This window comes from Paroedura picta, chromosome 9, assembly GCF_049243985.1.
Source record: "Paroedura picta isolate Pp20150507F chromosome 9, Ppicta_v3.0, whole genome shotgun sequence".
Taxonomy (NCBI): Eukaryota; Metazoa; Chordata; class Lepidosauria; order Squamata; family Gekkonidae; genus Paroedura; species Paroedura picta.
Genome location: NC_135377.1, coordinates 77830152 through 77843110, shown reverse-complemented (window position 1 = coordinate 77843110; position 12959 = coordinate 77830152). Strand labels below are relative to the sequence as shown.

Genomic DNA, 12959 nt, shown 5'->3' with positions numbered 1-12959 from the left:
TGTTCCTGTAACATCATAAGGCAGATCCTGGAACTGATTGCTGAGTATCAGTGGGGCAGACCTTATCCTTATTCTTCTAAAGCCTTCCATTCATTACCCTCCTGTGTTTGGTGTGCCTTTGTTTTTTTGTTTTTTTATAGCTCTCCCTCTCCCTGCCCTTGCTCTCTCAAGAGTGCTTCATAAGTTCTGCCTAAGAACTCTTCGCTCTCCTTTATATGTTGCAGTGTATTCAAGCGTTCCGCTAATCCGCATACCTTCTTCTCCACCAGACCACTAATCTGCACTTGCTGCATGTGTAAAAGTCATCACCCTGAGGTAAGAAGAGAAACATTCTGCAGACAGTACATGTCACTTCCTCAGCTTTTTCAGATGTCATGCCACTTTGATTGATTCCAAATGCTTCTCAAACAGTCACTGAAACCTTTGGCTTGATCCTCTGGTGAAGAGCCAACAGCCAAGAGTCCTTTAACTCTTGTCCTTTGGCTCCTTACAGAGTCTTCTGGCTTGATCCAGAACCCGAGTCCTTTGTTTTTGAAGTTTTGCATGCAACAAAGGCATGCACTTTGGGCAAACAAGAGCCTTTTATAGTACATAGGCCCACTCAGCAGAGGGCAGAACTAGCAATCAACTCCTGAGTCAGCTCCTGAGACACCACTTCTTCCTTCTCCCAGCTCCAAGTGCTGTTGCCTCTGACAAGCAAGAACCTTTTATAGCAAAAAGGCCCACTCAGCAGAGGGCGGAGCTGGCAGTCAACTCCTGACTTAGCCCTTGATGTGTTACTTCCACCTTCTCCCAGGTCTAAGTGCACCTGACTTATGAGTCATACTTGACTTGATTGGTCAAAAATTGTATTAGCCTCTTCAGGTGGGTAAGTCTTTGTATGCATGTTCTTTGCGTGCCAATCTCCAGGTAAGATCTGCAGATCTCTTACTCTTATGGGTGATCTACAGATGACTAAGATCAGTTCCCCTTGAGAATATGGCTGCTTTTGTGGGTGAACTTCCTGCTGAGTTTCGTCCTCTCCCCACTTTGGTGTTATACCCTGCTGAGGTGCCTTTCTTCCCCTCCTTAGGCTCCATCTTCAAAATTTCTAGATTGGTATTCCTAGACCACGATTGATGACAAAATACCATGTCATAAGAATGTCCTAAAAGAATATTGTGCGCTAGCTACAGCTCTGTCAGTTGAAAATTATGTTTATTCTTCAGAACCCAACCACTACTAAAAAGGAAAAGGCAAAGCAGCATTCTTCAGGCTTCTGTATGTGATTCGTGGAGGAAAAGAGAGCTTTGCTTGAAATAAAGTTTCACTGCTCCAAGTTTCATTAAAAATATTTTAAACACTTTTATTGGCAATTGTTGGCCTAATGAAAAATAGCAAGCAAGTTGCAAGGACTACTGGCAAGTACAGGAGAAGTTGTATATACATTAGCTAATTTGTCCATCTTGAAAATGATTGTGCCAGTTTATTACTTGGAATGTCGTATCGCTAACACACTAGTCACAGAATCACAGAATCATAGAGTTGAAAGGGGCCATACAGGCCATCTAGTCCAACCCCTGCTCAACGCAGGATCAGCCCTAAGCATCCTAAAGTAGCGGTCCCCAACCTTCTTCTGGTCGGGGACTGCCTCCGGGGGTGGGGGAGAGCCAGCGGCCCGGCTGCCACAGTTGCTCATAAACGCGCATGCCCATTTGCTGCGCATGTGCGTTTTGGCCACCAGGTGGCGGTAACACGCATGCGCAGAGTTTCCGCACATGGGCATTTTGGCCACCAGGGGCGCAAACGCGCATGCACGGCAGTTCCGCGTGTGCGCGTTTGCGTAGCTGGCGTGCCGGCTGCCACGCCGGCCTCTTTCCCCCCCTCTCGCTGCAGGGGGGAGTTAGGCGCGGCCGCTGGCGGCTCGGTATGATGGCCTTGGCGGCCCGGTATCGGGCTGCGGACCAGGGGTTGGGGACCCCTGTCCTAAAGCATCCAAGAAAAGTGTGTATCCAACCTTTGCTTGAAGACTGCCAGTGAGGGGAAGCTCACCACCTCCTTAGGCAGCCTATTCCACTGCTATTCCACTAGTCAAGACACTCTCCTTGTAAAAGTCACAGTTAAGGCTTTTGCTGCTGGTTTATGAGGAAACTGAGCTTCACCAGTGTGCTGCTAATTGCTTTGTAAGTGTAACCAACCCTCTCTAGTGTTTAACTGAATCTTATTGCTGCTCAGTGTCAACAACGTATAGAGAAAGTTGCAGTAATCACTTAATGGACAAATTGGTTGCTGAAAATAGAGTCTGACTTTAAGAAGATTTGCATTTGGCTCTGTTCAAGGAGGCAGTGTGGCCAATGGTTGATAAGGAGCTGTGAGTTTGCAGGGCTGTGTGTGTGCTTTCTAGTACAAGACATCATTTTCCATAGATGTCCTTATGTAAGCCACATTCTCTCTGTGTGCACCTCCTTCCTTGAATATGGGGATAAAAATCTTGTCAAACTTGTGGGACTTCTGAAAGGTTTGGTGGTGGAAGGTGCTGCTGCGTCACAGCTGACTTATGACAACCTTACAGGGTTTTTGAGGAAAGAAATGTGCAGAGGTGCTTTGCCATTGCTCACCTCTGCATCATGACTCTGGCATTCTTTGGAGGTCTTCCATCCAAACACTAGCCAGAGCGCTTTCACATCCAAGATCTGACAAGATCGGACTTTCCAGGGCAGACCAGTCTGCATGGGGTTTTTAATCCACTCTCAGTCCAAATAAATCCTTCCCCTCTGCACTGAATTTGATTTACATTTTGATTTTGGGAACTTTAGATGTTTCCTCTGCAATATGCATGATTGATCTGTGGTGACCCTACCTTTCCCCCGTGATATCCAGGAGTGGATATGTCACCATATTTGAAAAACCGCCTTTGAAAGCCACCAATATAAGTGTAGATTTCTGCTTTTTGTGAATCAAGTGTTTAATTCCAGGGGGAGGAAAGAGCAAGACCCGGGTTCAAATCAATCTGATTTCTTCAGGATTGATAATGGAAAAACAAAGTAAGTGCAGAATCAGCCCAAGTCAGGACTTTGTAAGTTTATAACAAGACAATGACTACTAACCAGAATGTCTGCCATGTTTTTACTGGAGGTCTGGAAGGTTGAAAGGGTTCCCCTGTTGCAGAGCCCAGTGATGCCTTTAAGGTCAACAGTGTTTAATTCTGAGTATAAAAAGGTGGTCCAGGAGGAGGCGGAGCCATGGCACTTGGATAGCTCGAATACTTCGAGCTCCTGTTCCACTGAGGGTCAATCACTGCTGTGATTGACAGAATCGGGTTTTGGGTACGCTAACCCAACCATAAATCTTCTCAGGAATTCCTTGTGAATCTCTGGGGCCTCTCTGTTCCGCAGGGAAATTAATCTCCCACTGGAACGTAAGCTCAGTGTGCACAGGGTCCAGCAAGCGCCGTCCGCCATCTTAAAATCTTTTTTCCTTTTCCTCTTTTTTCAACTCTGCAATCTACAAAGCTTCTTTTAATCTACAAAGATAATTGGATACCTCCCAGCAAGACCTTCGACTCACCACAACTCCGGAGTGAAAACATCTGGCAGACATCAGATCGAGCCTACAAACAGTGAGTGGGGTTTCCCTCGGCACCTTCTTCCCTGGAATGAACTCTCGGCGTGGAGAGTTGCTCTCGCTAATCCAAACAAGCCAGAGTGACAGGATTTATTACCACTGAGGGGGTGAAGCAGCCAAATTCCAAGATATTGAGTCATTAATCAACGCAGAGATGCAAGTGCTTTTCCGCTTCTCCGTCTTTACTTTTCCCCCCGTTTCTGGCTCTGCTTGATGCCACCTCATCATGAGGTAGGCTAATTTTCTTTTCTAAGCGAAGAAGGACTTAAATCAACTCAAACTAATAAGTAACAGCTCTTATTATATCTGTTTTTGGTCTTCGAAGATAAGAGAGATTAGAGCCGTGGAATCTCGCGAGAACTAAGCTCTAGAAACATTCCTTTAATTCAAAACAGACTGTTGCTTTCGTTAGGACTCTGTAGGACCTCTACTGGCTATTTGCAAAATTGCAAATATATTTTGGAAACAACATATGCATAATTGACTAAGTCTAACAAAATTCCAAACCTGGAACATGTTTTCGTTTAAAAAATTTGCATATCTTCTAGATAAACAAACACAAAACCTGAAAGAATCTCTAAATGGTTCACTTAAAAATATGCTCATGGAGTTTAAAGGCATTAAGGAAGAAGTCTCTAACAGGAATGATGAACCAATAGTAGTGGCTGATGATAGCTTTAAACAAGATGGAAAATCACCAGCAGAAGAGGAATCTGAAATTATGGAGATGGAAAAGGGGATGTCAGAGTCTTGCAGCTCAGATAAGGACACCCTACCTGAGAAGATATATAGCCACTCCAAAGCAACAATACACAAGAAAGACATATGGATCTGCGGTGAAAGCAATCGATTGAAAGGAGCTTCATGGAAAAACATCTGTACTGATATTGGAGTCCAGGAGGTACAACTGCTTCAAGATTTATCGATGTATACTTCGAGGGAAAGACTACAACTGTACTTTCCCAGCCAAAGACCAATAGGACAGAACATTAGTCAACGGGAGCCACAAGACGTAATAAGCCTCGAAATGAGACCTCCTTAAGAAGCTTGGGGAATGGAAATGCAACATGCAACACAGTGGTCGAAATTCCTTTCCTCTTTTACCTCCTTTATGTAGCCATATAGGCAATATAACTAGTTAAGAAGTTAATCTGGGGTCTAAGATCTTTTAAGTAAGCTGAATTTGTATTATTAAACCTAATTTCGCAGTGGCTACCAGCCCAAAATCAAAGCATAACTAAAAGGAGACACCTAATGGAATGGGCTTACATTATAGTGTGGGGTTTTAGATTTCCAATGATAGCTGAATTTGAATTATCTAGCATATCTATGTAGTGACTTTCAGCCTAAATTTAAAGCATAACTAAAAGAAGGTTTCTAGCTGAGGAGGTGTATATATAACTAACGAAAAATCTTTTCTATTAATTAATGAAGACTCCATTTTATTATTTCTGGTATTAACAATGTATACTTATATATATTTGTTTTTCTTCTTTCCGTACAACTAAGTAGGCTTATTTTTTTTTCTCCTTTTTCCCTTTTTCTAGTGAAAATGTGGAGGGCTCTAGGACTATGTTAAGTATAAACTGTTTATGATTGTTAAAACTATCAGAAACTATGCAAACAAATGTTGAAATGATGGTAACAAAGTAGACTTCTCTTTTTAAATGTGGTGCAAACGTGAAAAAGTCTATAAAAAGTCTATAAGCTTTGGGTAAAAGTCCATAATATTGTAGCCAGTCTATAATCTTAAATGGAGAGAAGAGGGTTTGTAAGATTGAAACAGGGAACCAAAATGTTTTTCCACAGTGCTTCCTAACCCACATACAGAGCTTCTTCTACTATGCGACGACGGCAACAAAACTAGAATTGGCCAAGAAATGGAAAACGTAAGAACTACCCTCGACAGAAGACTGGGTGAATAAACTAGCTGATCTTACCAAGATAGCCAAACTGACACTAAGAGGCCTTTCAAGAATAATGGGGCCCTTACCTGAACTATTTACAAAAGGGATTAAAAATGGGGAACCAAGTGTATCAAATGAAGAGTATAGCTCTCCTTTTCTGTATTAACAATGTAGATTGCATGTATCTCACTGTTTTCAACTCTGGAAAATAAAATAAAAACTTTATAAAAAAAAAAAAAAAAAGGTGGTCCAGAAGAGATGCAGGAAATTATAATTTAATTATAATTATAAGTTAATTCACAATTATACATTCTATGTAAACGTTCTAAAATGTTTTATGTAAACCGCCCAGAGCCGTAGGGAAGGGCGGTATAAAAATCTAAATAAATAAATAAATAAGTGACTTAGCCTAATATCTGTTCTGTCAGGTAGTCAACCATCACGAGACAACAGGCTGGATAGGGGCAGTGTATAAATGCCAATAATAAATAAATAGTGTATGTGTATGAAAAGTGAACTCGGTTTGCAGCTGACTTAGGGCAACCTCAGCAGGGTGCTTTCAAGGCAAGTCATGAAGCAGATGTGGCTTGCTGGTGCCCATCTCTGCAGCGTCTTCCTCGATGGCCTTCCTTCCAAGTACCGACACTACTCAGCTTCCTCAATACGGTGAAATTGGCTGCCTTCCTTCCCACCATAAATGAATAGAAACGGTTATGAAAGATAGAATTACTAAGCCATTTCCAAAAGCTGAGCTGATTGGTTCTTGGTGAAGCCCTGTCTCACCAATGTTTTGGAGTTCTTTGAGAAGGTTAACAAGCATGATCCAGTAAGTATTATATAATTGGAATTTGTCTTCCTCAGAAAAGATTCCAGAGTAATTTTAGCAGATGTGGGAGAAGAGAATTTATGGATTAAAATTGGTTCTTTGATAGGAAGGAGTCCAACATCATTCTGAGTATAAACTAACGCTTTATACTAACGCCCGAAGCATGGGCAATAAAAAGGAAGAGCTGGAACTTCTCATGCTGATGGAAAGGTATGATCTAGTAGGCATCACAGAAACTTAGTGGAATGATTCTCATGACTGGAATGTAATGGTGGATGGATATGAACTGTTCAGAAAAAACAGAATAGATCGAAGAGGTGGAGGAGTGGCACTGTATGTGAAGAAAGGGCTTACCTGTCAGGAAATTCTAGTGAAGGAGAGCATATCTACAGTGGAAAGCATCTGGGTGAAAATAAGCGAGGGGAAAACAAACAGTGTGGTAGTTGGTGTCTGCTACCGACCGCCTGACCAACGAGAGGATGTGGATGCTGCACTTTGTGAGCAGCGTGAGAAAATATCCAAACGGCAGGACCTTGTCATCATGGGTGACTTCAATTTCCCAGATGTGTGCTGGGAAACAAACTCTGCGAAGCGTCCTCAGTCATGCAAGTTTCTGACTTGCCTGGCTGACAATTTCATTTATCAAATGGTAGATGAACCCACAAGAGGTTCAGCCATACTGGACTTAATACTGACCAACAGGCAAGAGTTGGTGGATGAGGTGAAGGAGGTGGGGACCCTAGGGGGAAGTGACCATGTCCTCATAGAATTCCTTTTGAGATGGGGAGTCAAGGAAGCTTGTAGCCAGACGCGGATGTTGGATTTTCGTAGGGCAAACTTTAATAAACTCAGAGACATGATGAGTGTCATACCATGGACGAGAATACTGGAAGGGAAGGGAGCATGTGAAGGATGGGCACTACTCAAACAAGAGCTATTGCATGCTCAATCAATGACTATTCCAGAAATACGAAAACACTGCAGGAGCTCTAAGAAGCCTATTTGGATGAACAGAGAACTTCAAGAGGAACTAAGAAAGAAAAGGAAAATGTTCAGGAAATGGAGGGAAGGACAGAGCTCTAAAGAAGAGTACCTACAGGTTACTAGGCACTGTAGATCAATCATCAGAAAGGCCAAAGCTGAGAGTGAGCTAAGATTGGCCAGGGAAGCCCATTGTAACAAGAAAAGATTTTTCAGTTACGTGAGGAGCAAACGTAAAGTAAAGGAGGCAATAGGCCCGCTGTTGGGTGCGGATGGACACACTCTAACGAAAGATGCAGAGAAAGCAGAAAGGCTTAGTGCCTATTTTACATCTGTTTTTTACCACAGGTCAAAGTGTTTCGGCACATCTAGAGATGGCTGTAGCCAAAGGATAGTGTCTGGGTGGCAGGTTAACATGGATAGAGAGGTTGTCGAGAGGCATTTAGCTGCACTAGATGAGTTTAAATCCCCTGGTCCGGATGAAATGCACCCAAGAGTACTAAAAGAACTTTCCAGAGAACTTGCACAGCCCTTGTCCATCATCTTCGGAACCTCTTTAAGGACTGGAGATGTCCCGGAGGACTGGAAGAGAGCAAATGTTATTCCGATCTTCAAAAAAGAGAGGAAGGATGACCCGGGAAACTACAGACCAGTGAGTCTGACCTCTGTTGTGGGGAAGATAATGGAGCAGATATTAAAGGGAGCGATCCTGCCAGACCAACCTAGTTTCCTTTTTTGACCAAGTAACAGGTTTGCTGGATCGGGGAAATTTGGTTGATGTCATTTACTTGGATTTTAGTAAAGCTTTTGACAAGGTTCCCCATGATGTTCTGATGGATAAGTTGAAGGACTGCAATCTGGATTTTCAGATCGTTAGGTGGATAGGGAATTGGTTAGAGAACCGCACTCAAAGAGTTGTTGTCAATGGTGTTTCATCAGACTGGAGAGAGGTGAGTAGCGGGGTACCTCAGGGTTCGGTGCTCGGCCCGGTACTTTTTAACATATTTATTAATGATCTAGATGAGGGGGTGGAGGGACTACTCATCAAGTTTGCAGATGACACCAAATTGAGAGGACTGGCAAATACTCCGGAAGATAGAGACAGAGTTCAACGAGATCTGAACACAATGGAAAAATGGGCAAATGAGAACAAGATGCAATTTAATAAAGATAAGTGTAAAGTTCTGCATCTGGATCAGAAAAATGAAAAGCATGCCTACTGGATAGGGGATACGCTTCTAGGTAGCACTGTGTGTGAACGAGACCTTAGGGTACTTGTGGATTGTAAACTAAACATGAGCAGGCAGTGTGATGCAGCGGTAAAAAAGGCAAATGCCATTTTGGGCTGTATCAACAGAGGCATCACATCAAAATCACAAGATGTCATAGTCCCATTGTATACGGCACTGGTCAGACCACACCTGGAGTACTGTGTGCAGTTCTGGAGGCCTCACTTCAAGAAGGACATCGATAAAATTGAAAGGATACAGAGGAGAGCGACGAAGATGATCTGGGGCCAAGGGACCAAGCCCTACGAAGATAGGTTGAGGGACTTGGGAATGTTCAGCCTGGAGAAAAGGAGATTGAGAGGGGACATGATAGCCCTCTTTAAGTATTTGAAAGGTTGTCACTTGGAGGAGGGCAGGATGCTGTTTCTGCTGGCCGCAGAGGAGAGGACACGCAGTAATGGGTTTAAACTTCAAGTACAACGATATAGGCTAGATATCAGGAAAAAGTTTTTCACAGAGTAGTTCAGCAGTGGAATAGGCTGCCTAAGGAGGTGGTGAGAGCCCCCTCACTGGAAGTCTTCAAGCAAAGGTTGGATACACACTTTTCTTGGATGCTTTAGGATGCTTAGGGCTAATCCTGCGTTGAGCAGGGGGTTGGACTAGATGGCCTGTATGGCCCCTCCCAACTCTATGATTCTATGATTCTATCTATGATTCTATCATCTTCCCAGCACCATTCCTGCAATCAGATTTGCATCCCTCGTGCCTTCATCACTCACGAGGGATGAGCCAGTTTGGTGTAGTGTTTGGGAGTGCAGACTTCTAATCTGGCATGCCGGGTTCGATTCTGCACTCCCCCACATGCAGCCAGCTGGGTGACCTTGGGCTCGCCACGGCACTGATAAAACTGTTCTGACCGAGCAGTGATATCAGGGCTCTCTCAGCCTCACCCACCCCACAGGGTGTCTGTTGTGGGGAGAGGAATGGGAAGGCGACTGTAAGCTGCTTTGAGCCTCCTTCGGGTAGGGAAAAGCGGCATATAAGAACCAATTCTTCTTCTTCTTCTTCTTCTTCTTCTTCTTCTTCTTCTTCTTCTTCTTCTTCTTCTTCTTCTTCTTCTTCTTCTTCTTCTTCTTCTTCTTCTTCTTAATGAAACTGGACCATCAACTTCAGGGAGTTTAAGGATTTGCAGAGCCTGTAGCACCAGAGCCAGTCTAACGAATCCTTTGGCCCTAGCAGAGTACAGTTGCAGCGAGGACAGCCAGACTGGGGTTCCTACATGGTGGAAAGAGGTGTGGTGATCTTTCTCCCTAATGAATTGTGTGTTTAGACCTCCCTACTTTCCCCATTTCCTCCCCTATTGCATTGGAAGGCCAGACACATTTCAAATTATTAATTCAGAATAAAAGTGCAGCCTCTGAATTACCCATTAGCGGTAGCAACAAGGTCTCACACTTTCCCCACTCATCATATCCATCGGCAACTTTTAGATGCTTCAATACATAATCCTTTTCACCCCTGGCTGCCAGATTTCCTCACTTCCTTGCTTATCACCCATACATTTTATAATAAATTATTGTTTAGCAGATTGGGCATGACAGCGAAATGGCCAGTCATTTAACTCGCACTAAATGTAATGGGAGTCTGTTATCACTTGACGCTTGCAAAGGTCAACATGCTTGGGAACTGGGAAGATGAAAATACAGGGCATGTTCTCCACATATCAAAGTTAATTCATTTAAAAATATTTCAGATTACCATCCCTCCAATTTTCTTCTGCTTTTAGCTCCCAAAGAAGCATATATCAAAAACTGTGTGTACGCCAATAAGCAGAGAGCATATTAGTTTCCTATAATAAGTATATTTTGACAGTTTCAGATCCAACTACTCTCCTAGTTTCAGAGTGGAGGTGAGTTTGTATGTTTTTGTGTTTGTGTGTGAGGGAAGTATACAAATGCCTGGAAAGAACTAAATGCTGAGGAATATTGCATATGGATCCATAATAATTTTTGTTCATGTAAAGAAGAAACCAGGAGGAGTGGGAAATAGAGCAGAGTGTACCTACAGAACAATAAAAGGGGGCAGGATGGGATAATGTTTTTCACCAGGACGACTGTGTCCCAAAATGAGCAGATTCTTGTCCACCATGATGGCAGACATTTGTTTTGGAAACAAACTTTCCTTACATCTGTAAATGTTGTTTTATACGATATGCAAAATATTGTCTCCAAAACAAGGAAAGGGACCAGCGCAGCCTTTGCCAAAGGTGCTCTTCGCTCTTTGGTTAGGAAGGTTATCTCTCAGTGATGTGAACGGTGTCTACGCATGAGATGTCTGTCTGCGAGGGATACAAGATGTGCTGAGACTGGAGGGTAGCCTTCACTCCAGATCTCCAAGCTGATAGTCTTGGCACTTATGATTTTCTGATCAGCCTCCCTCTCTTCTCCCAAATTCACCTCAGACTGTGGTCTTTATTTTATTTTTTCATAAACTATTTTCTTAATGATGTATATTGTACCAATGAATGTGTTTCAATTTGAGGCCTTTTCCCCCTATCTGCATCCCCACCTAGCGGCCTTACGTAAAAGAAGGACTCCATTCACCAATGAAAAAGAATTACCTAAATTCATAATAATTTTATCCTATTTCCCTTAAGGTGGTTGTGGAGCTACCACATAAATAAACTGGTTCGCTTTTGAGATCAGGCTAGCCTGGGCAAGCTAAGTCAGGGCATGAATAGATCAGGCAGTTTGGAAACTCCTGAATATAGAAGCATCGAAGGACTTCAGTAAGAGCATTGTCGGATCTAAGGACCCTTGATGTGAATGTTCACTTTAACAGTGTTACTTCAATGGCTAATTGAAAACCAGCTGCTTCCCTGTTGCATTATCTGAAATCTTCTGTAGCTTGTCCGGATCAGACAGGATGTGTCTCTTGATTTGTTTTTTTGCTTCCTTTTGTATCGTATGCACTCACAAAACAAGAAGTTCTGAAGAAGTATTGCTTTTACTAAACAAAGGCAAGCCAAGGCCTTGTCTGGGAACGGCCAGTCCTGTATCTTGTTGGGAAGATCCCACTCCCCACTTCCCTCTGGTGGGAAGCAGGGTCTTCTCATTAGAAGGGCCCACAAGAAACCCTTTGCATTAGCCATGTTAGTAATGCCAGGAGATTCTGCCACAGCTGCCACTGCCTGGATCCATATGGTGACTACAGATATTAACCTGAAATACTTTAAAAGGCTGAGGGCATAATTCTAAATTGAAAGCATATTAGCTATGATTTCAGATTTCATATCCCCTCTGTTTCATCGCTGCATAAATCCACTTTTTTCTTTTTTCTAATCCTCTCTGGGCTTTGAGATTCTTAATTCTGTATTATATATCTATTACACTGTCTACCAATATATACAAAATGCAAACAAATAAGCACTGAAAAATGGAGAACAGAACTGCTGGCAAAAACATAAACAGATCCCTCCCCCCCCCCCCCAAAAAAAAGATTAAATAGAAATCCACGTATCTTTAACCACTCCTACGGAGCGGATTAAATAAAGCAGTAAGGGCTACTGGGGAGGAGTGAGGGCGGGCCCTGTCCAGGATAAAAACTCAGAAGGCCCAAATAGGAGCCGCAAAGCAGACACAGCGAGGCTGCTCCCGGGGCCGGGGGAAGGGCCCGGGTCGATGCCGGGTGGGTGGGCAGTGGCCTTCGCCCGGCCCCAGGAACAGACGTGTCACAGACGCGGCTGTTCCCACAGCCTGGAGAACAGGTTCCCCAGGTCGCCGGTGGGTGGCCACGCCATGCCAGCCCCCGGGAAGCCTTCGCCTTGCAAAGGCTTCCCCGGGGACGGGGGCCTAGTGCCCATTTTATTTCAGGATAAAATGGGCTTAAATTTTCGTTCCTGCATAATAGAGGTATTGAATACCTTGGAGAAGCTGGGAGAAGGAAAAAGAGTGGGACCATGAGCATCCTACTCAAATCTAGACCATAAAGGTTTAGGCCTGTAGTTTCATCATCTGGAAAAGTTGTCACAAGAAATTCAGCATGCAGGAACTATTGCCAGGCAAAGGCAGAGGTATTTGTACCAGTCACCCCTAAGATTTCTGTCATACCTGGCCTGTCCAGAAACTTCATAAAAGGTAAAGGTATCCCCTGTGCAAGCACCAGGTCATGTCTGACCCTTGGGGTGACGCCCTCTAGCGTTTTCATGGCAGACTCAATACAGGGTGGTTTGCCAGGGCCTTCCCCAGTCATTACCGTTTACCCCCCAGCAAGCTGGATACTCAAACTTCATACTGACTGCCAATTACAGAGGCCAATGTTGCAAATTCACAATTTGTTCTGTGTCTGGCATGGGTTCTGTGACTTTTGGACACAGAGTTCCTGGTAGCACGTTAAGTGAAAAACAGTCTCAGA

At 43.6% G+C, this 12959-nt stretch overlaps 1 protein-coding gene across 11 annotated transcripts in view; it reads left to right on the top strand.

Annotated features, from left to right (window-relative positions):
- Nucleotides 1-12959, top strand: part of CDH18 (cadherin 18) — a 902365-nt gene that overhangs the window by 596038 nt on the left and 293368 nt on the right. The window contains exon 2 of one of the 11 annotated variants that reach the window (XM_077353387.1): nt 225-315. The exons of the other annotated variants lie outside the window; for them this stretch is intronic. Coding sequence (XP_077209502.1) covers nt 225-315 — 91 coding nt within the window. The remainder of the gene's footprint in view (nt 1-224; nt 316-12959) is intronic. 11 annotated transcript variants of the gene reach the window in all.